General features: G+C 45.1%; 1 protein-coding gene across 1 annotated transcript in view; it reads left to right on the forward strand.

The window, feature by feature from the left end:
- MAP2K5 (mitogen-activated protein kinase kinase 5) overlaps positions 1 to 21,760 on the forward strand; it is a 116,716-nt gene that overhangs the window by 6,112 nt on the left and 88,844 nt on the right. The window contains exons 3-7 of the mRNA XM_084213457.1: positions 2,578 to 2,645; positions 7,172 to 7,241; positions 10,527 to 10,567; positions 11,298 to 11,353; positions 15,444 to 15,492. Coding sequence (XP_084069583.1) covers positions 2,578 to 2,645; positions 7,172 to 7,241; positions 10,527 to 10,567; positions 11,298 to 11,353; positions 15,444 to 15,492 — 284 coding nt within the window. The remainder of the gene's footprint in view (positions 1 to 2,577; positions 2,646 to 7,171; positions 7,242 to 10,526; positions 10,568 to 11,297; positions 11,354 to 15,443; positions 15,493 to 21,760) is intronic.

Here is a 21,760-nt window from a genome sequence, read left to right on the forward strand (position 1 = left end):
TGGATGGAGGGGATGGCAAGATCCGAGTGAGGGGTGACAGAGCAGACTTGAGATGGGGCCTCTCATTTTTATCATTTCATTTTTATCATTTCATTTTTATCATTTCATTTTTATTTCTCCCCCTTTTCAGAACTTTGGGGCTCATTCTCTCTATGGATAATCAGGGGAAACGCTGATTTATGGTCCTTCAAGTCCTGTTTAATGCTCCTTTTCTTTTCACACCTCGTGTTCCCCTCTCCCCAAACAAAGTTTTATTTCTGCACCTCGGTGATTTTCCTGCTCTGCTTTTGAGCAGCAGCCCTGAGCCCCCAGAGCCTTGTCCCTGTGTCTTTTTTCATTTTATTTGTGTCTTTTTTCACTTTATTTGTGTCTTTTTTCACTTGATTTGCTGTTAAATGTCTTTTTTCTCTTTATTTGCCCCCCCTGCCAGCTCCCACCTGAGCTGTCTTTGATCTCCAGCCCCGCCAGGGAAGCAGGAGATTCCTGGGAAATCCTGATTTTTGTCCTGCCTCCCAACATCTGCTCCTGTGCCTTCCCTGGGTGTCTCTAGTCTGTCATTTCCAGCTGCTGAGCCTGTTTCCCTGCCATTTTACTGCCAGCTCAAATCTGTTATGGATATTGATGCTTTTAAAGGGTTTTTTTTTCCCCCCCATCCTGGATTTTCCTGCTTGGAGTTCAGTTCTCCCTGGCTGCCTCAGTGGGGTCACTGACTCCAGCCCAGCTTTTTGTGGGTTTCAGTTTGGTCCTCCAAAAATGCAGATTTTTGCCTCTCTCCAGAGCCCAGTGCCAGCCAGGACAGGGGAGTTTTTATATTTTTGGTTCTCCTCTTGCTTCCCTGACCTGCTGGAAAATCAGATTTGGGCAAGGAGGGAAGCCTGGAATCTTCCTGGCTCTGTTTTTTGGGATGGCAGAGGAGCTCTGCTCAGGGTCAGGATTGATTTTCTTCTGGTTTTACTCTTTGCCTGATTAGTTTGGATTAATTTTTATTTTTCTTTGCCTCTTCATCCACATCATATTAATTCCTTCTGTTTGTGCCACCATCAGGAATTCTGCAGCTGGGAGCTCAGTTATTTCAAAGGGATAATGTGGAATTTTCCTGAATATTTTGCTAGAATTTTCCATTTTTTTCCCCCCTTTTTTTCCCCCCAATGGTCCCAGCTCAGTCTGTTCCCTCTCCCCAGACCTTTTATCCATCAATTCCTCCCTCTTCTGCTTTCCCTCTGATCCCTCTTGTGGATGTGTGCTGCTCCAGTAGCTCTCTTCCTCTTTTAAACACCAATTTTGAGGGGTTTGTGTTTTACTCTTCTACATTGCTTTGGAGTTTGGTTGGTTTTTGTTTGGTTGGTTTTTGTTTGGCTTTTTTAAAGAATTTTTTTTTTTTTTTTTTTATTATTACCTTTCCAGAGGGGCAGAATGAACAAAATCCTTTTCTCACACAATTTGCATTCCTTGGGTTGGTTTTTCCCCTCCAGATTCTTGAGGTTTTCCCCAGATTCTTGGATTTTATTTCCCCCATGTTCTTGGCAATTCCAGCTTGGGGAAGGTTTTAGGGAAGGAATTCCAGCCTGGGGTCGGTTTTAGGTAGGGAATTCCAGCCTGGGGTCGGTTTTAGGTAGGGAATTCCAGCCTGGGGAAGGTTTTAGGTAGGGAATTCCAGCCTGGGGAAGGTTTTAGGGAGGGAATTCCAGCCTGGGGTCGGTTTTAGGGAAGGAATTCCAGCTTGGGGTTGGTTTTAGGGAGGGAATTCCAGCCTGGGGAAGGTTTTAGGGAGGGAATTCCAGCTTGGGAAAGGTTTTAGGGAGGGAATTCCAACCTGGGAAAGGTTTTAGGGAGAGAATTCCCAACCTGGGAAAGGTTTTAGGGAGAGAATTCCCAACCTGGGAAAGGTTTTAGGGAGAGAATTCCAACTTGGGAAAGGTTTTAGGGAGAGAATTCCCAACCTGGGAAAGGTTTTAGGGAAGGAATTCCAGCCTGGGGTTGGTTTTAGGGAGGGAATTCCAGCCTGGGGTTGGTTTTAGGGAGGGAATTCCAGCCTGGGGAAGGTTTTAGGGAGAGAATTCCAGCTTGGGGTCGGTTTTAGGGAAGGAATTCCAGCCTGGGGTCGGTTTTAGGGTGGGAATTCCAGCCTGGGGTCGGTTTTAGGGAAGGAATTCCAGCTTGGGGTCGGTTTTAGGGAAGGAATTCCAGCCTGGGGTCGGTTTTAGGGAGGGAAATCCAGCTTGGGGTCGGTTTTAGGGAGGGAATTCCAGCCTGGGGAAGGTTTTAGGGAGGGAATTCCAGCCTGGGGAAGGTGCTCAGCTTCAGGAGAGGTTCTGGCAGTAAAAAGAGCCTGCTGAGAGTGCAGTTCTGAGCACTTTGTGCTCCTTTTTAGACAAAAATCCCAATTCTTGTTCATTTGGAGACTGTTTACCATTCCTGCATTATTATTATTATTATTATTATTGCAGGGTCCCTGTGCAGTTGGCCTCTCTGTTTTAGCTGCTGGGTTTGATTTGCTGCTGGGGTGCAGGTGCAGCCTTGCCTGTCAGGGCTGTCCCTGTGCCCTTCCCTTGCTCACCTGCTGCCTTCCCCTGGCAGATGAGGATGAGGATGGCGACCGGATCACGGTCAGGAGCGACGAGGAGATGAAGGCCATGCTGTCCTACGTGAGTGCCCTGCCACAACCCCTCTTTTCCCTGAGTTTAGCATTTTTTTCCTGGTGTTTTTTTGCTGCACAGTGTCTGGCTGGGCCCCATCCCTGTGGTAAATTCCAATTTTTGGCATTCTGCACGGAACGGAGGCGGTTCCACCCCAGACCCGTGGACAGGCTCTGCTCCAAGAAAGAAAAAGGACTTGTTCACTTACTGATCATATCATGAACATTAAGAATAATGCATCTTAATGACTTTTGCATTAGGTATAGTGCAGGCTAAATGGACTATCAATTTCTTGTATTTTTTATGCAGTACTTAAAGTAACGGCTCATTAAAAATGAACCCCTGGGCTCTAAAAATTTTTCAAAATCTACTTTCATCTGGAGACTGCCTCACCCCTCCTGACTGAGGAGTTTCATTGTAGCTGCAGGCTCAATATTCATGGAGGATTTAAAGCTGTATTTTGTGTTTTCCAGGGGAGATGGATGTGGCTGTGTGTGCCTTTGTGTAGGTAGGGGGGTGTGAAATCTGCCTGCATCCCCAGAAATATAAAGATAAATAAATATATCCCATTAATAGGAGTCTCCTGCAGCAGGGGAAGGGTGCAGTTACTGCTGGCAGCAGAATCATCTGAGTAGAGTGGGGGAAAAAATCTCCTTGAACTTCTCTTTTCAAAGGAGATGGGTGAGCAGGAGGGGAAAAATGGGGCCAGAAAGATCAGAATTCCCATCAATGGGGTGGGAATTCTGAGCCAAGCCCTGTGTGGGAGCACCCAGAGGTGATTTTGGGGGAATTCAGAGGATCCCAGACTGGTTTGGGTGGGGAGGGACCTGAGATCCCAGCCAGGGACACCTCCCAGGCTGCTCCAGGGATCCAGGGCAGCCCCAGCTGCCTGGGAATTCCAGCCCAGCCAGGAACTCCTTCCCAAAATCCCACCCAAATTTCCCCTTTCCCACTCTGGAGCCATTCCCTGTGTGCTGTCCCTCCCTCCCCTGTCCCCAGCCCCTCCCCAGCTCTCCTTTGGGATCCCTGAGCATTCCCTGGATCCTTCCCCTCTCCAGAACATTCCCAGCTCTCCTTTAGGATCCCTGAGCCCTCCCTGGATCCTTCCCCTCTCCAGAACATTCCCAGCTCTCCTTTGGGATCCCTGATCCCTCCCTGGATCCTTCCCCTCTCCAGAACATTCCCAGCTCTCCCAGCCCCATTCTCCAGGTGGATTTTTGGGATTTTGCCCTTCTCAGCCCCCTCCCCTCCCTTGCTGGCTCCAGCAGCTCCCTGGAATTCCCTCCCCCAGAATTCCTGCTGTTTCTCTCTTTTCCTGGGAAAACCTCAGCCGTTTTTTGCCTTCAGAGTGGAAAACTTTGGATTTTCCTGGTGCAGCCTCCAGATTCATCCTGCCTTGGGAAGGTCATTTTTTTGCTATGCTTCCAAGCCCACTGTTAAAGTTTCAGTACATTAGAGTTCTGATTGCCCCACTCTCTGCTTTCCCTGCAAAATTATGGGATGCCTGGAAATGACTTCTTTCTGCTCCAGCAGCTCTTCTTCTCGGAAAAATTTTTCTCCTCAGTTTTAAACTAATTTTTTATTTGAGTGTTGCACTGCTGGTTGAACTTCCTGACATCCTATGGGCTTCATTTTGGGATGTGTTTACCAGGAAACAAATGTTCTGAGCCTAGGAGATGAGTTAATTCATGATCTTGGGGAAGAGAAATCCTCATTTTGAGCCCTGCAACAAATATTTGGAGGGTTGGCCAGCTGGGAAAGTATTGCAGGGAATCTTGATGTGGTGCAGGTGTTCTCTAAAATGTAAATAAAGTGGATTGTTTGCAGCTCAACGAGGAAAAACAAATTCCCTGAGATTGGACTTTGGAACATTTTATAACTGGGAAGATACTGGGGGTCACTTTGATACTGATATTTATTTGGAGTCATTTTCATATTGGGAGTCATTTTGATATTTGGAATAATTTCCAACCTTCCCTTTAGGTTCTCTCCTTTATGAATTTGACAGGAACTTAATTCAGGTCTGGAATTCTCTCGGATTCTGCAGAAATGCTGTGAATTAGGCTGATTTTGGGGGGTGCAAATGGGGTTTTTTCAGTGCAGTTAATTAAGGACAGCAGTGCAGCTGCTCTGGAGCTGTTGTCTTGTATCTGTATAAAAAGGCAGTAATTTTTTTGACAGCCACTGATTGGAAAGTTGCTTGCAGCTCTCTGGCAGCAAGGGCTACACGCTCTGGATCAATAAGTGGCAAATTTCCCATTAAAAAGAATACCTGAACAATGTTCCAAATAGCCACTGGCATCTTAATTTTCCATGGAAACCTCCAGCGCTGGCCTGTGGAGGACAAGTCATTTTCAGACAATTTTTCCAGACTACTTGTTAACAGTTATTGCTGTCCCAAAAGGTTGACAGCTTACATGATTGATATTTCATTTACTTGTCATCACTGGTGAGTAATGGAGAGGCTTTTTCCTCCCTCTCCCCCTCTCCCTCCCCCTCTGTTGTGTTTTTGGGGGGGCAGGAGCCGCTCTCAGGTGTGATTATTTCAGCTGGATGCTCCAGGGAGGGATCAGAAATGTTTGTGTCCTGTGTGGAGGTGTCTGCAGGTCGTGGAATTCCCTTGGTGAAGTGGGAATTCCAAAGATGAAAGCTCATCCCAGGGGCAGGGAGAACCTCCAGCACCCCAGGCTGCTCCAGGGATCCAGGGCAGCCCCAGCTGCTCTGGGAATTCCAGCCCAGCCGGGAACTCCTTCCCAAAATCCCACCCAAATTTCCCCTTTCCCACTCTGGAGCCATTCCCTGTGTGCTGTCCCTCCCTCCCCTGTCCCCAGCCCTTCCCCAGCTCTCCTTTGGGATCCCTGAGCTCTCCCTGGATCCTTCCCCTCTCCAGAACATTCCCAGCTCTCCTTTGGGATCCCTGAGCATTCCCTGGATCCTTCCCCTCCCCAGGAGAACATTCCCAGCTCTCCTTTGGGATCCCTGAGCATTCCCTGGATCCTTCCCCTCTCCAGAACATTCCCAGCTCTCCTTTAGGGTCTCTGAGCCCTCCCTGGATCCTTCCCCCTCTCCAGGAGAACATTCCCAGCTCTCCTTTAGGATCCCTGAGCATTCCCTGGATCCTTCCTCTCTCCAGAACATTCCCAGCTCTCCTTTGGGATCCCTGAGCATTCCCTGGATCCTTCCCCCCCTCCAGAACATTCCCAGCTCTCCTTTAGGGTCTCTGATCCCTCCCTGGATCCTTCCCCTCTCCAGAACATTCCCAGCTCTCCTTTAGGATCCCTGATCCCTCCCTGGATCCTTCCCTGCTCCAGGGGAGCATTCCCAGCTCTCCTTTGGGGTCTCTGAGCATTCCCTGGATCCTTCCCCTCTCCAGAACATTCCCAGCTCTGCTTTGGGGTCCCTGAGCCCTCCCTGGATCCTTCCCCTCTCCAGGAGAACATTCCCAGCTCTCCTTTGGGATCCCTGAGCCCTCCCTGGATCCTTCCCCTCTCCAGAACATTCCCAGCTCTCCTTTGGGATCCCTGAGCATTCCCTGGATCCTTCCCCTCTCCAGGGGAGCATTCCCAGCTCTCCTTTGGGATCCCTGAGCATTCCCTGGATCCTTCCCCTCTCCAGAACATTCCCAGCTCTCCTTTGGGGTCTCTGAGCATTCCCTGGATCCTTCCCCTCTCCAGAACATTCCCAGCTCTCCTTTTGGATCCCTGAGCATTCCCTGGATCCTTCCCCTCTCCAGGAGAACATTCCCAGCTCTCCTTTGGGATCCCTGAGCATTCTCTGGATCCTTCCCCTCTCCAGAACATTCCCAGCTCTCCTTTGGGATCCCTGAGCATTCCCTGGATCCTTCCCCTCTCCAGGAGAACATTCCCAGCTCTCCTTTAGGATCCCTGATCCCTCCCTGGATCCTTCCCCTCTCCAGGGGAGCATTCCCAGCTCTCCCAGCCCAAGCACCTTGCTGGGTTTGAGCTCCCAGCTCCTTTTCCAGCCCTTTTTTCCATTTTGATCCCTTTTTTAACCATCAGCCATCCCTGGTGGCTGCAGCAGCTCCTGCTCCGTGTCCAGGGTGTCTGCAGGGATTTCCTGGGGTCACAGCTTTGGGATCCTCTCTCCTGATCTTCATCACTGCCCAGAATTCCAGTCCCTTTGGGATTCCCTTGGGGTTTTCAGGCTGCCCAGTGTTGGGGTAATTTGGGGGATTTTTGGGGTTTGTTTTTCACCAGCTCTGTGGCCGTGTCTGGATTTCCTGGCTCCTCCAGCTGTGGCAGCTGCTGCATTTGCTGTGAATATTTCCTGCTGTCAAAATCTCATCCCCTCACCTGCTGGAGCATTCCCAGGCAGGAGCAGATCCCTGTGGCCCCACAGCTCCCTGTGTTAAATTCCTCTTTGTGGGGGCACTGCAGATGGAAAGAAACCATCTGAAGGCTGAGCTGCACCGTGGCAGTTGGAGAGAAAATGAAAATACACAGAATTACACAATCCATAAGTGCTTTTACCACTCCTGGGTTGCTGACTCACCTCTTTTTGGGTTGTTTTTTCAGTATTACTCCACTGTGATGGAGCAGCAGGTGAATGGACAGTTGATAGAGCCCCTGCAGATCTACCCACGAGGTAAAGCTGAGCAAACCCCGGCAGCCAGCCCACCTCTCTGGGGCTGGGACAGCTCCTGGCACGGTCTGGGGAGCTCCAAATTCAGAGTGTTGTGTTTGCCTCTTCCTTTGGAGAGAGGAATTCATGGTTGTGTGCAGAAAAGTGCATTTATTGCATAGAAAGCAGCTGATTTCCTGGAGTGGATGAGACTAAGGAGGTTGGCAGGGGACGTGTTTAAATACATTTAAAGAACTTGGTGGTGGTGGCTCTTTCCAAGCAAAGCAGCTGAATAACTCAAGACTTGGATCCTGATGGAAATTGGGCTTTTTAAAGCTGTTTTCATGCCATCAGTGTCCCTGTCACACTGTGGGATGTGTCTGCCACAGCAGCTCCAGCCAGGACAAGTTTTTGTGGGAGATTTGGGCTCTTAGTGCCACCCAAATATTCACAAGCACTGCAGCAGCTCTCCTGAGCAGGGAGAGGTGCAATCAGTGCTGTGGGCTGAGGCAGTTGGAAAATAGGTCACCTCCAAGCTGACAAAATTCCATGGGCAGCCCAGGAGGCTTTTTGGGAATGCTGTCTCTGAGCTCCAGGAATGGCTGGGAAAAGCCTCCTGCATGACATAATTCATTCAGACCTCAGCAAGCCAGGCTCTGCATCTCTGCCTCTTAATTGGTGGAACTGAGAAGGTTTAAATTCTCCAAGTAAATCTCCCAGCAATAAATTAATTGAAATAATTAAAAATTAAACTCCCCTCACTTAGCTGATATTACACAAATAATCACACTGTGAGGCTCCCAATTAAACATTCCACACTTCCATTACTTACAACTCTCTGAAGTTTGAATTGGGCAATTAACCAGGAGCCTCCTCCAGCCCTGCTGACGCTCTCCAAAGAGGCTGGGGGGGATTCCTGGGCTTCCCTGGAAAGGGGACAGGAGTTTGAGGGCAGGGTGGGAATTTGGGGTTCATGGGGAATTTGGGGTTCATGGGGAATTGGGTTTGTCTGGCTGGGAGGGGACTCCCAGGTGTGGGAGCTGTGACCAGGGCAGGGAGAGGGAGGGGTCTCCTGCCTCTTCCCAGGCATGGATCAGGGAATCCTGGAATGGTTTGGGTGGGAAGGACTGGAAATCCCACCCCATGGATCCCACCCCATGGATCCCATCCCATCCAATATCAATGATTCCATCCCATCCCACCCCACACCTTCCCCTGTCCCAGGCTGCTCCAAACCCCAATTTCCAGCCTGGCCTTGGACATTCCAGGGATCCAGGGGCAGCCCCAGCTGCTCTGGGAATTCCAGCCCAGCCCCTCCCCACCCTCCCAGCCAGGAATTCCTCATTCCCAAGATCCCAGTATCCATCCCTGCCCCATCCCAGTTTAAACCATTCCCTGGGTCCTGTCCACCCCTGACCCACCCTGGCTTTAAATCACATTTTGGGATTTAAAATTCCCCCTTTGGCTCACTCCTGAAGAGCCAGCCCTGGGAATTGCTTTCTTGCTCTCCTTTTTAAATGTTGTTTTTCCTTCCCTGTCTCCTTGTCCTGCCTCCCTAATGAGCATCCCAAATTTGGGCAGCCCTTTCCTCCTGTGCCCTTCTGGCCCTGCCTCTAATTTCCACTTCTTCCCTTTCAAGAGATCCCTTTGCAAATCCTTTGAGTTCTTTTCCCTTTCTGCCTCTCTGACTTCTGAGGAAGCCTCGGTTCCTGCTCCCAAAAGCTCCTGTATTCCATAAAAATCCTGTCAGGAGTACATTTCCATCTGCCCACCTGTGTTACCTGGCCTGTGCTTTATTTATTTCCCAATAAAAATATCTTTAAGGGGGGGAAAAAAGGTATTTTCTTCATTTTTAATAGGTTTGTTATTGGTGGTTAGGTAGTAAGAGGCAGAGGGGGATTTTTATATTAAAAATAAACATCTCTATGTGGTGTACATGTAAAAAATGTGTACACATATATATATTTTTATACATCTCTCTATATCTTTATATGTGTGTATATATTTTAGATAGCTATATATATATTGATATATATGTTAAAATATCTAATTTAAAATATATAATATATAATTTAATATATTTAATATATCATTTATATATTATATTTTATATTTTTGTATATAATTTATATCTATAATTTAATATGTAATTTTTATATATCTACATATATTTTTATATCTTCATTTTTGTATATCTACATATTTCAGTATATATATTTATATATATATTTTAAATATATTTTAAATTTATCTCTACAAATATTTTTATATGTATGTATATATTTTTTATATATATCTACATACATTTAAAAATATTTTTATCTACTTCTAGATATTTATATATATTTATCTCTATCTTTTACCCATGTCATTTACATCCTGTTTGTGGAGTGCAAGGTGAATGCAGCACCCAAATGCACACCATAAAATCATTACATTGCTTGAATGGCTGGTTCAAAATGTCAATTTTAATCTATTGGCAAAGCAGGATGGTTTTATTATTTATTTTTTACAAATACTTACACGTATTTATAATTTATATTCGGGGTTTTATTCCCCCCCAGGTTTGGGGTTTTCCTCCCCCAAGTTTGGTTTCCCCCATGTTTTTCCTCCATATTTCCCTTTTCTTTATTTGGTATTTACCTTTTCTTTATTCTGTATCTGCCAGATAGGCTCACTGCTCTTACCCCTGCCATGGCTTTTTCCCCCATTTGGTTTTTTCCCCCATATTTGTTTTCTCCCATATTTACCTTTTATTTATTCAATATTTACATTTTGGAGGCTCTCTGCTGTTGCCCCTGCCAGGTTTTCCCCCAGGTTTGTTTTTCTCCAGGTTTGTTTTCCCCCCACATTTTCCTGCCCATTTCTTGCCCGTTTTCCCCACATTTCTTCCCCATTTCCCCCAAAGTGCCTCTGCCAAAATTCCCTAAAAATCCCAATATTGGATTGCCAACACCCCTCTGAAATTCCAGGGATGAGCACCCCAGCATGAGCAAACCCAGTGCCACGAGGTTGCCACTGAATGACCAAAAAGCATCCCCTGGTTTGAGCCCAGGCTGGGCTGTGTTTTGAGCAGAAATGAGAATTTCCCTGACACGGTGTCAGGAAGCTCTTAGCATTTATAAATGCTCACTGCTGCAAGTTCAAAATCCTGGGCTGTAATTCCCACTCTGGGTCTCACCAGGCACTTTTCAATCATTTCTCTCTGCTAATTTTGGTGTCACCCTCATTTCTTTTGAAAAGATTCATTTTGAGCAAATTTGTAAATGGCCCTGATGTGTTCTACAATTTAGTCAATTACTGTTTCAGCCTGCAAACCTCCTGGGAAACGGAACATACATGGCCTCAAGGTACGAATTTCAATAATTGTTTCAGGAAAGTTAGATGGATTTGTAATGCTGTGTTCCACTTATTGAAATGTCAAATAAAACTGCACTTTCTTCAGCTCTGACAAGCTGATTTTTTTTTTTCCTTTTTTAATTCTGATTTTTTTTTTTGCTTTTTCCTTTGGCGAGGGTGGGAGAAGGATTCATCTGCAAAATGTTGGCTGTGATATCTATATTTATGTATGTGCTTTTATTCCAAATGGGTTTGCCTTTTTTGTTTTCAACCTCTGCTAATCGTGTTCTTAAATTTTAGTAGTTCATTTATCAACTGCTGTCTGCCACTACTTCAAAGCTTTTAAACCCCCTCCTCCTTCCTGTGATTTCAGTCACTTATCCCACTGTGGACGGCCCCACAATGGAATTATTTGGGATTTTTGATTCCTCATTGCCCCTACAATCACATGGAGGGGCCAAAAACACAATAAGTGATTTTTGGGTGTTTAAGCTGAGAATGAATCTGGGATTCCTGCTCACCCTTCCTGAGAGCCCCGGGATCCTGCTGACCCACATCCCTGGGCCAGCAGCCTGCCTGGCAGCCAGCTCATTAACCTTCCCAGCCCGACCAGGAGAGCCTGGCAAATCACAGGTTAATGAGCAGGGTGTCCCTGAGCAGGGTGTCCCTGAGCAGGGTGTCCCTGAGCAGGGCTGTGCTCAGGCTGCTCTCCCTCCCTCCCTCCCTCTCTCCCTGCTGCAGGTGAACACGCGGGCGGGGGCCGGCAGCGGCGCCTCCGAGACCCTCCCCAGCAACAGGTAGGGAACAACCTGCTCATCCCTGCATCCCTGCATCCCCTCCCTGCATCCCCTCCCTGCATCCCCTCCCTGCATCCCCTCCCTGCATCCTTGCATCCTTGCATCCCTGCATCCCTGCATCCTTGCATCCCTGCATCCTTGCATCCCTGCATCCCTGCATCCCTGCATCCCTGCATCCCCTGCCTGCATCCCCTGCCTGCATCCCCTGCCTGCATCCCCTGCCTGCATCCCTGCCTGCATCCCTGCCTGCATCCCTGCCTGCATCCCTGCCTGCATCCCTGCCTGCATCCCTGCATCCCTGCCTGCATCCCTGCCTGCATCCCTGCCTGCATCCCTGCCTGCATCCCTGCCTGCATCCCTGCCTGCATCCCCTGCCTGCATCCCCTGCCTGCATCCCCTGCCTGCATCCCCTGCCTGCATCCCCTGCCTGCATCCCCTGCCTGCATCCCCTGCCTGCATCCCCTGCCTGCATCCCCTGCCTGCATCCCCTGCCTGCATCCCCTGCCTGCATCCCCTGCCTGCATCCCCTGCCTGCATCCCCTGCCTGCATCCCTGCCTGCATCCCTGCCTGCCTCCCTGCCTGCATCCCTGCCTCCCTGCCTGCATCCCTCCCTGCCTGCATCCTTCCCTCCCTGCATCCCTCCCCCCCTCCATCCCCCCCTCCATCCATCCCTTCCCTCCTTCCCTCCTTCCCTCCTTCCCTCCTTCCCTCCTTCCCTCCTTCCCTCCTTCCCTCCTTCCCTCCTTCCCTCCTTCCCTCCTTCCCTCCCTCCTCCATCCCTCCCTCCCTCCCTCCCTCCCTCCCTCCCTCCCTCCATCCCTTCTTCTGGAGCCCAGAGCTGAGCCCCACTCCTGGCTGGTTCCAGGGGGGCTGGGTGGGTTTCTGGGGGATCCCCGTGGGTGGGGCTGGGCTGGCCCTGGTGGGGGATGCTCCCCGTGCTGGGGAAATAACTGGAGTGTGGGGGTGCTCCAGGAGAAACTGGGTTTGGGGGGGCTTCAGGAGAAACTGGGTTTGGGGGGTGTTTCAGGAGGAATTGGAGTTTGGGGGTGCTTCATGAGAAATTGGGGTTTGGGGGGTGTTTCAGGAGGAATTGGGGTTTGGGAGTGCTTCAGGAGTAATGGGGGTTTGGGGGTGGAGAAATTGGGGTTTGCTGTATGTTTCAAGAGGAAATCAGTGTTTGCTGCTGGAGAAATGAGGGATTGGTGGGAATTCCAGGGAGAAATTGGGGTTTGATGGGTGTTTCAGGAGAAAATGAGGGTTTGCTGCTGGATAAATAAGGATTTTATGGGTATTTCAGGGAAAAATTAGGGTTTGCTGCTGGAGAAAACAGGGTTTGATGGGTATTTCAGGAAAAAACAAGAGTTTGCTGGGAATTCCAGGACAAAATTAGGGTTTGCTTCTGGAGGAATAAGGGTTTGCTGGGGATTTTAGGAACAAATAAGGGTTTGCTGCTGGAGAAATGAGGATTTGCTGGGTGTTTCAGAAGAAGTGAGGATTTGCTGGGTGTTTCAGAAGAAGTGAGGATTTGCTGGTGTTCCAGGTGGCTCTGACTTTAACAAGCCCTGAGGTGCAGCTGGGGCTGAGCTCCTGTGGCTGCTCCAGTGCCAGGCTCTGTGTTCAGCTCTTTGTTGCTTGTTCCTTCCAGGACTCCTTGATTTGAAAGTTTGATTCCCATTCATAGGCTTGTACCAGTAAATACCAATAAATAATAAACTTATGTAGGTTTGTTAGGAGTTTTTAAACATCTTTTCAGCTTAGGTGCCTGTTTCCTACAGCTCCAGCCAAGTTTTGGGGTCCATCCCCCTTATGTTGATTTTTACATTCCAGCCCTAATTTAAAAACCCACAATAAGGTCTTAAAATGCAACAGAGCTCATTCTCTTTTATTTATTTTTTTTTCCCTAGAGATTTTTTTTCCAAGTGCTGGAGGATAAACTCCTTTTTATTCCATGAATTGTTACAGGAAGTCATAATTCTGATGGTAAAAACCTACCAAGAAAAACCCTTTCTGTATCTGGAAAAAGGATGCAGAGTCTGGCTCCATCTTCTTCCTACAAGAGCATGTCTGAGCCATGGGAATGGAACTCTCTGGAGGCTCCTTTCAACCTCAATCCTTCTGATCAGCACACAATATTCCATTTATGTGTGCATCAGCATCCTGCCCCCTTTTCTGCCTGGGAACAAGGGGGAGGAGAGGAATGCTGTGAGGATGGAAAGGTGAATTCCCACATTAATGTGGCCAGAGGGGCAAATTTCTGCTGCTTTGGGCACTTTGGGGGTGAATTTTGGGGGCTGCCCTGGGGCTGGGGCAGTGCCACAAATCCCATTTTCACTGTGGGAGATCCCAGCCTCATCCAGCAGCAGGGCTGGGGTTTTCCCCAGTGCAAACCCCAGCCAAAACCAGTAATCCCAGTTTGCTGCTCCCTTGGGTGGCTCTGGGACCGTGGAGGTTTCACAGAATCCCACCCTGGGGGAAGGTTTGATCCCAAAACTCTTCAGTGGGAAGAGAACAAATCAGAATATCTGTGTGCTCTCAGTCCCCCCAGGCTGAGCTAAATAAAGCTGATTTTTCTGTCACTGCTGCTGCTTCCTTTCAGTACCTCCTGTACTTTGAGCTTGTTCTTCAAGTGCGTTGAAAATGAAGCTTCTAGAAGATTCTTGTCACCTTATCTGGTGGTTAATTGCCATTCCTTTTCCAAAACCTTCTGCACCAGGAGTTTTGTTTTTGAAGTAATTGAAAGTCTCTCTTTGTTTCATGTTCACAAATTGTTAGTCATGAAAGATGACAAGATCAACTTATGTTTCCTTGGAAAACTTAATTTTTCTTTAAAGCAGTCGTGGGAACAAGAGGCCTATTAAAGAACAAAGCCACCAAATCTGAAATCTGTGTTTTCACTGTTCCTGTTAATAATGATCTGTGATCAAGACACGTGCACAGCCCTTTCAAGAATATATTATTTTGTACTTTTTTTTTTTTTTTTTTAACTTCAGTAATAAGAGCAGAATGTCCCTTTGAGATGAAGTTTTGCAGACGTTGCTGCCCTGGCAGTGGAGCAGAGTTTGTCAGGAAAGGAGGGGGGAAAAAACCAGGATTTTGTGAGTTTTGGAAGGAGTTTGGGTTGGGAGTTTTTGGGGGCATTGAAGGTTTCACCCTCTAACTCACCAAGCTGAGAGGTGGGGCTGGGTGAAGTTCTGGTGGAGGAAATTAAAGTGAGGTTTGTCCTGTTGGTTTGGGGGAGGATTCTCCTGGAAAAGCAAAGGGATTAAATTAAAGTGAGGTTTGTCCTGCTGGTTTGGGGGTGAATTCTCCTGGAAAAGCAAAGGGAAGAAATTAATGTGAATTTTTTTTGTATTGGTTTGGGGGTGGATTCTTCTGGAAAAGCAAAGGGATTAAATTAATGTGAATTTTTTTGTATTGGTTTGGGGGTGGATTCTCCTGGAAAAGCAAAGGGATTAAATTAAAGTGAGGTTTGTTCTGTTGGTTTGGGGGTGAATTCTCCTGAAGAGCAAAGGGATTAAATTAATGTGAATTTTTTTGTGTTGGTTTGGGGGTGGATTCTCCTGGAAGAGCTGCCCTGGGCTGGGTGCCACGTGGCTCCCCTGGGGATTTGGGCATTCCTGAGGTCCCAGGTCAGGAATTGTGCCCCAGGCTGGGGTCCCTGGGGAGGTGAATCCCTGCCAGCACAGCCTGGAGCTGAGATCCACAGGAATTCCTGCAGTCCTGCCTTGGGGAGCTCAGAGACCAGAGTTTTTTGAAACATGAGAGCAGGGGTGAAACTCCCAGATTTATTTTAAATTTCCCCCTTAGAGCTGGTGGCAATGGCTTGTGTCCCAGCAGGTTGTGCAGCCAGGCACCTCCACCAGCTGTAAGGTGGAAAACACATTCATTTTTAAATTATTATTAATTTTAAAGCCAGCTTGGCAGTGCTGGCTGCTCTCCCACACCCTCCCCTGCCAGTTTAATCTCAGAGTGTGGAGCCACAAACACCCCTGGTTCCTCCCCTGGTCTGACAGAGTGAAATGCTGAAAATAATTCCTTTATTAAAAACAATGGTTAAAAATAACTGCTGTCATCTGGCTTTTCCTGCAGCTTGAAGAAATCCTCTGCAGAGCTGAAGAAGATCCTTGCCAATGGCCAGGTGGGTGCTGTGGCTGGGCACACCTGGGGGAGCTCCAGCTCAGGCAGCTGAAATTGGGGTTTTTTAACCCAAACCCGGGGCCATGGCAGCACTCAGGGTCCTGATTTGCTTTTCTTGGCTCAGGAATTTGCTCCCCACTTCTCAAAATCTGCTGTAGCTGCAGAGGATGGAGCCCCCAGGCAGTTTTGGGTGGTTGGGTCAGCTCTCCCCTGTCAGCCTCACTGGGAGATGGAAATGAGAGGGAATATTTGGGGTTTTGTGTGGAATTGCTGAATTTTTGCTCACTCAGTGCATTGTTTAACCCTGGTCAGGGGAATTTTGGGCTTTCTGCACTGACAAACACTGACCCCCCAAGAGAGCCCTGCCCTGGACCTGAGGGTGTGGGGAAAACTTCCAAAATTAACTGATAAAATTAAGATTATAGGGGTGTGGATTGGGTAAAAGGGTGCAGCAAAGAATCACATTCATATTTATATGTTTAAGGGGTGGAATTCTTGATTTTGCAGGTGTAACCTGGTTTCTCACAGCAATGGGTTGTTTTGTAACCTGATTTTCATCCTTAGAGTTCATTCCTCATGGGAGCTCCACAGGCTGGCTGTTCCTTTAGTTGGAACAGCAGTGAAGCCTGATTTTACAATTTGCTGTAAAAGAAATGTTATTTTATAGGGTTTTATTTATATGCAACAAATGAACTTAGTGGGGTTTAGGGCAGGAGACACTGAAATATTTGGCAGCTTCTTGCAAGGAACCACTCTGGAATCACTTCAGGGTTGTGGCTTTGGGCTGGGAGGGAACTGAAAATCCTCTTCCCCTGCTCCTTGGACCCTCCCAGGGATGGGGAATCAAGAATTCTCAAGCAGCCACATAAATCTATTTGAATACATAAATATTTTATATAGTTAAATAAATATAAAATATAAAAATAAATACAGTAAAAATACATTATCTGTATTTATTATATACTTATATAAATAAATAGAAAATATATAGCTTAAAATATAAAAATATATAAAAGATATTAAAATATTTAAATATATAAAATATATTTAAATATATAAATATATCAAAATTATATATTTTAATAAATAAATATAATCTTAAAATGAATAAAAATATAAAAATTAAAAAGTATAAAATATATTTATATTTATTTTATATTTATAAAACCAAATATAAAACATTAAAATAATATATTATATTTAATATATTATTTACTATATGGAATATTTTTATTCAAAATGAATATATTTTAATATATAAATATATTCAATATATAAATATATTTTATAAATAGATAAATTTATAAAACGAAAATAAACATATAAAATATATTATAAAATATATTTATAAAGCCCAGTAAATATATTTTAATATAAAAATATATTTTATAAATAAATTTATACAATGAAAATAAACAAATAAAATATATTAATAAATATATTTATAAAGCCCAGTAGATATATTTTAATATACAGATATGTTTGTGCCAGGGAGGCCCCTGTCCATGAGCTGCCTATTAGGCTCCATTGACTGAGACATCTGTGTCACTGCAAATAAAAGACTCTCATTGATTTTCTTAACTGCTCTTCACTTCCCCTCTGCCTTGGCAGCCTGAAATCTTCATTATCTGAGAGCCCCTTCAGGGTCCCACCCTGACCCCCCCAGGCCTCCGTGGATCAGGCAGGGATAAAGGCTCAGCCCTGCAGCCTCCCCTGGGCTGCTTTGAGGGGAAAAAAAAGAGATTTCCCCCTCCAAAAATGAGATTTTTTTTTTTTCCCCCTTCCAAAAATGAGATTTTTCCTCCACCAAAAGTGAGATTTTTTTTTCCCCTCCAAAACCTGAGTCCAGTGCTGTTGAAACCCTGGATACAGCTGGAAATGGGGATTTTAGGCTGAGTTCAGGGTTCTCAAATTCCTAATAATTTTAAAAAATTTTTTAAAATACTATTTATATTATATTCCTGATATTTTTAATTTTTTTTTTAATATTTCAGAATTCCCAGGTAAATGATGTATTTCCCTTGAGATTCTGGCAGTAGCAGCAGCAGGTGGCTGAGCTTGTAAATCAGGGTGGTGCTTTCTCTGGTATTACTGGTTTATTTCAAAGGGGTTTATTTTAGAGTAAAACCACAAAATGTGACTGAATTCTCTCCGTGGTTGGCTGAATTTGGCATTTCATTTGTTCTAAGCTGCAGAGAACAAGTGGTTGGTGTGTCCTGCAAGAGATTCACTGATTGGTTCCCTGGGGTTTCAAATTTTAAAACCAAACTAATTAAGATATTAAAATATTACTTACACTCACTGAAAAAAAAAAAAAGAAAATAAGGATTAAGGGCCTCTTCTTATGGTATTAAAAATGTAAATTAAACTCACTAAATTTTTTTTAAAATTAGGTGCTTCTTATACTGGAATTGCTGCTTAAAACCCACTAAAAAGAAAGCAAGAATGAAGATTTATACTTAAACCCAATTAAAAAAAAAGGATTAAGTACCTCTTCTTCTGATATTAAACATGTTACTAAAACCCACTAGAAATAAATAAATAATTCGGTTTTAATACTACTTTTTAGTCAGCCTGATGGGAGTTAATCTGCTTTTTGTTGAGAGGAAAGGAGATTTCAGTAGAGTTCTGCAGAATTTTGGTCCCAGATCCACAGCTGGCCACGGGTTCCTGGGTGAAACTTCAACTTTTGTTCATTTTGGGGGGATTAAGTCCCGCTTAACCATTACTTAAGTCTGGCCTGGGTCATTATTTTTGATTATTTTTTGTCAGTTTCTGCTCCGAGGCATCCCTGATGATATTCCCCCAGTAGTTTCCATTTGCCTTTAATAAGGAATTCATATTAATCATTAAGAGGAGGGGACGTGATTCTTCAAGATAATCAAATATTGACAGGTCAGAAATAGCTTTCTGCCCAGCCTCATTGACAGAGGTGATGTGATATAAATATTTATTTCTTTTCTGTCACTCAGGGTAAATGCCACCAATTGATTCAGCATTGATAGAGTGTCAGCAGTTCATAAGGAGCACTGCAGAGCCTGGATTCACTGGGAATCTGAATTTATTTATAAAACCCACCCTGTGTGCACCAGGATTCACTGGGAATCTGAATTTATTTATAAAAACCCACCCTGACTGCACCAGGATTCACTGGGAATCTGAATTTATTTATAAAACCCACCCTGACTGCACCAGGATTCACTGGGAATCTGAATTTATTTATAAAAACCACCCTGATTGCACCAGGATTCACTGGGAATCTGAATTTATTTATAAAAACCACCCTGACTGCACCAGGATTCACTGGGAATCTGGTTCTTAATAATTCAGAATAACCCACCCTGACTGCACCAGGATTCACTGGGAATCTGGTTCCTAATAATTCAGAATAATGCACCCTGATTTCACCAGGATTCACTGGGAATTGGGCTGTTTATTTACAAAAACCCACCCTGATTGCACCAGGATTCACTGGGAATCTGACTATTTATTTATAAAAACCCACCCTGACTGCACTAGGATTCATTGGGAATGTGGTTCTTAATAATTCAAAAAGTTCTCCCTGATTTCACCAGGATTCATTGGGAATTTGGTTCTTAATAATTTACAAAACCCACCCTGATTTCACCAGTGCTCCTTGGGAATTGGGCTGTTTGTTTCCTTAAACCCACCCTGGTTCATTCAGGATTAATTGAAAATTTGACTATTAGTTCACAAAAAGACCATCCTGATTTCATCAGGATTAATTGGGAATTTGGCTCTTAACAATTTACAAAAAACCCACCCTGATTTCACCAAGATTCATTGAGAATTTTGGTTATTTATTTACAAAAAGGCTGTCCTTATTTCATCAGCCTCAGTTGGGCATTTGGCTCTTAATAATTCTCAAAAACCCACCCTGGTTTCACCAGGATTCATTGGGAATTTGGCTCTTGAAAATTGACAAAACCCCCACCCTAATTTCATCAGTATTAATTGGACATTTCGATTCTAATAATTTACAAAATTTACAAAAAGTCCACCCTGATTTAATTGGGATTAATTGGGAACTTGACTATTTATTTACAAAAAGCCCAGCCTGATTTTACCAGGATTAATCAGGAATTTGACTTCTAATAATTTCCAAAAATCCCACCCTGATTTCACTGGGATTAATTGGGAATTTGGCTATTTATTTACTAAAACCCCACCTTGATTTCATCAGGATTCATTGGGAATTTTATTTTTAATAATTCACAGAAACCCCATCCTGATTTCACTGGGATTCATTGGGAATTTGGCTTTTAATTTCCAAACACCATCCCCCAGCCAATGATGCTTTGTTTGCTGCTCCCTGCCTGGTTTTCCCTGAATTCCTGAATTTTCCAGCCCATCCAAGTTGGGGTTGCAGCTTTAATCCCCCCTGGTGTTGGGGGACCCTTTTATGGTGGAGAGTGCATTTTTCCCAGTGGAATAAATGAATAAATCACCCCGTGCTCCCTGATTTGAGCCAGTAAATCCCATTTTATCTCCCACCAGCTGCAGCTCCTGCCTCCAGCCCGGCATTCCTGCTTTTCCCTGGAATTCTGGCTGCCCCAGGGGATGGAGCTGCTCCTGTCCCTGCCCTTTGGGGAGTGAAGTGGAGGAAAATTCCCTTTTCCCAGTGGGAATCCAGCAGGAGGGCAGGGAATGTGGCTCCAGTCCTGCTCAGGTCCTTGTTCGTTTCTTGAGGAAGCTCCAAAAAATCTCCTTTTCCCCAGCAGGATGCAGAAATTCAGATTTACTGTTGGTTTTGGGGGTCACTGGGTTTCCTGCAGGGTGCTTGGGTCAGGAGGATGTTTTTGGGAATGCAGGAGGTGTTCATTCCCAGGCTGGAGGATTCAGGTCCTCCAGCTTGGAAGAGCAAAACTCCCTAAAATTCCCAAGTCTGCAGCCAGAGAGAAATTATTTTTATTTTAGGGATGCACTGTAGATTCTTCACATATTTTAAATCCCGTTCATGAGCTGTTTTTCTTTGTGAGGAACACCTTCCCCCCTTGCTGTTTGCATTTCCTGATGAATGCAGTAAGCCAGGGAACTTTCAGCAGTGAAATAAATGTTAATTTTCATCACCAACCCTGGTGTTGGAATGGGCCCTCCTAAGGAACCCTGGCCCAGGTTTAATTGCAAACAAATTATAAAATCATCACCTTCTATTCTGAGTTGTCTCAGCTCAGGTTTTCCCATCCCTGTGTAGCAATTCCAGTGAGAAACCACAATTTTTTGCTCAGGTAGTGAAAGGGAAAACCATCAATTTTGGATTAATCATTTCTGTCCCTGCAACTTGTTTTAAATCAATAAAATATTTCATTTTGTGGTCATTAGAAATGCTGAGTATTGACTCTTTGGGACATTTGAGCTTGTTATCATCACTTGTGTTAATACACAAAAATGACATCTTTAAGCAGCCAGGCCAAGTCATGTGAAATATTTAACTTGTGTCCCATAAAATGCAAGTAATTACTGAAAATGAGTTCATGTTTCCTAGGAAAATGTCTCTTCAAAGCAGGATTTGCTCAAACATTTTCTCCTTTAAATGATCAGGCAATGGGGGAATCTTTCTGGAAAGGAGAATTGCTTTCAGCCTGGGATGAATTCTGTTCACAATGTTTATTTTGAAGTATAAATGTGCATTGCAAAAACGTCTTTAATGGGATTTTTTTTAATTTGTGCCAAATCAGAGTGACTCTGCTTGTCCAGGAGAAGGTTGAACTGTGGTTTTACATTCCAGCTGCTCCTCAGGCAGTAAAATCCATATGAAATAAGGTGCCAAAGTCAGGAATTTGTGCATTGCTTTTATCATCTGAGGATCTGAGCTGTCCCAGCGAGCAGAAGAAACTGAGGCAAAGAATTTGCTGCGTCTTTCAAGGAAGATCTCACTTTGATTGGGATTCCAGACTGATTTTTTTTGTCTTTAGATAAAAAATGTCCAAACTGAGCTGTGCCAGAGCTGCCTCTCCGTGAGGCTGAGAAAATTCTTTGCCTCAGTTTTTTCTGCTCGATAATAAAACAATTGTGACAACTCAGATCCTCAGCTGATAAAAGCTCTGCACAAATTCCTGACTTTGGCACCTTATTTCATATGGATTTTACAACAGCTTAACACACTGCCTGAGGAGCAGCTGGAATGTAAAACCACAGTTCAACCTTCTCCTGGGCAAGCAGAATCACTCTGATTTGGCACAGATTAAAAGAAATCAGTGTGATTCCAGAATAAATCCCAAACTTTTCCAGCTGCCAGGCTTGTTCCC

The sequence above is a fragment of the Fringilla coelebs genome (genome assembly GCF_963513975.1).
Source record: "Fringilla coelebs genome assembly, chromosome: 12".
Lineage (NCBI taxonomy): Eukaryota > Metazoa > Chordata > Aves > Passeriformes > Fringillidae > Fringilla > Fringilla coelebs.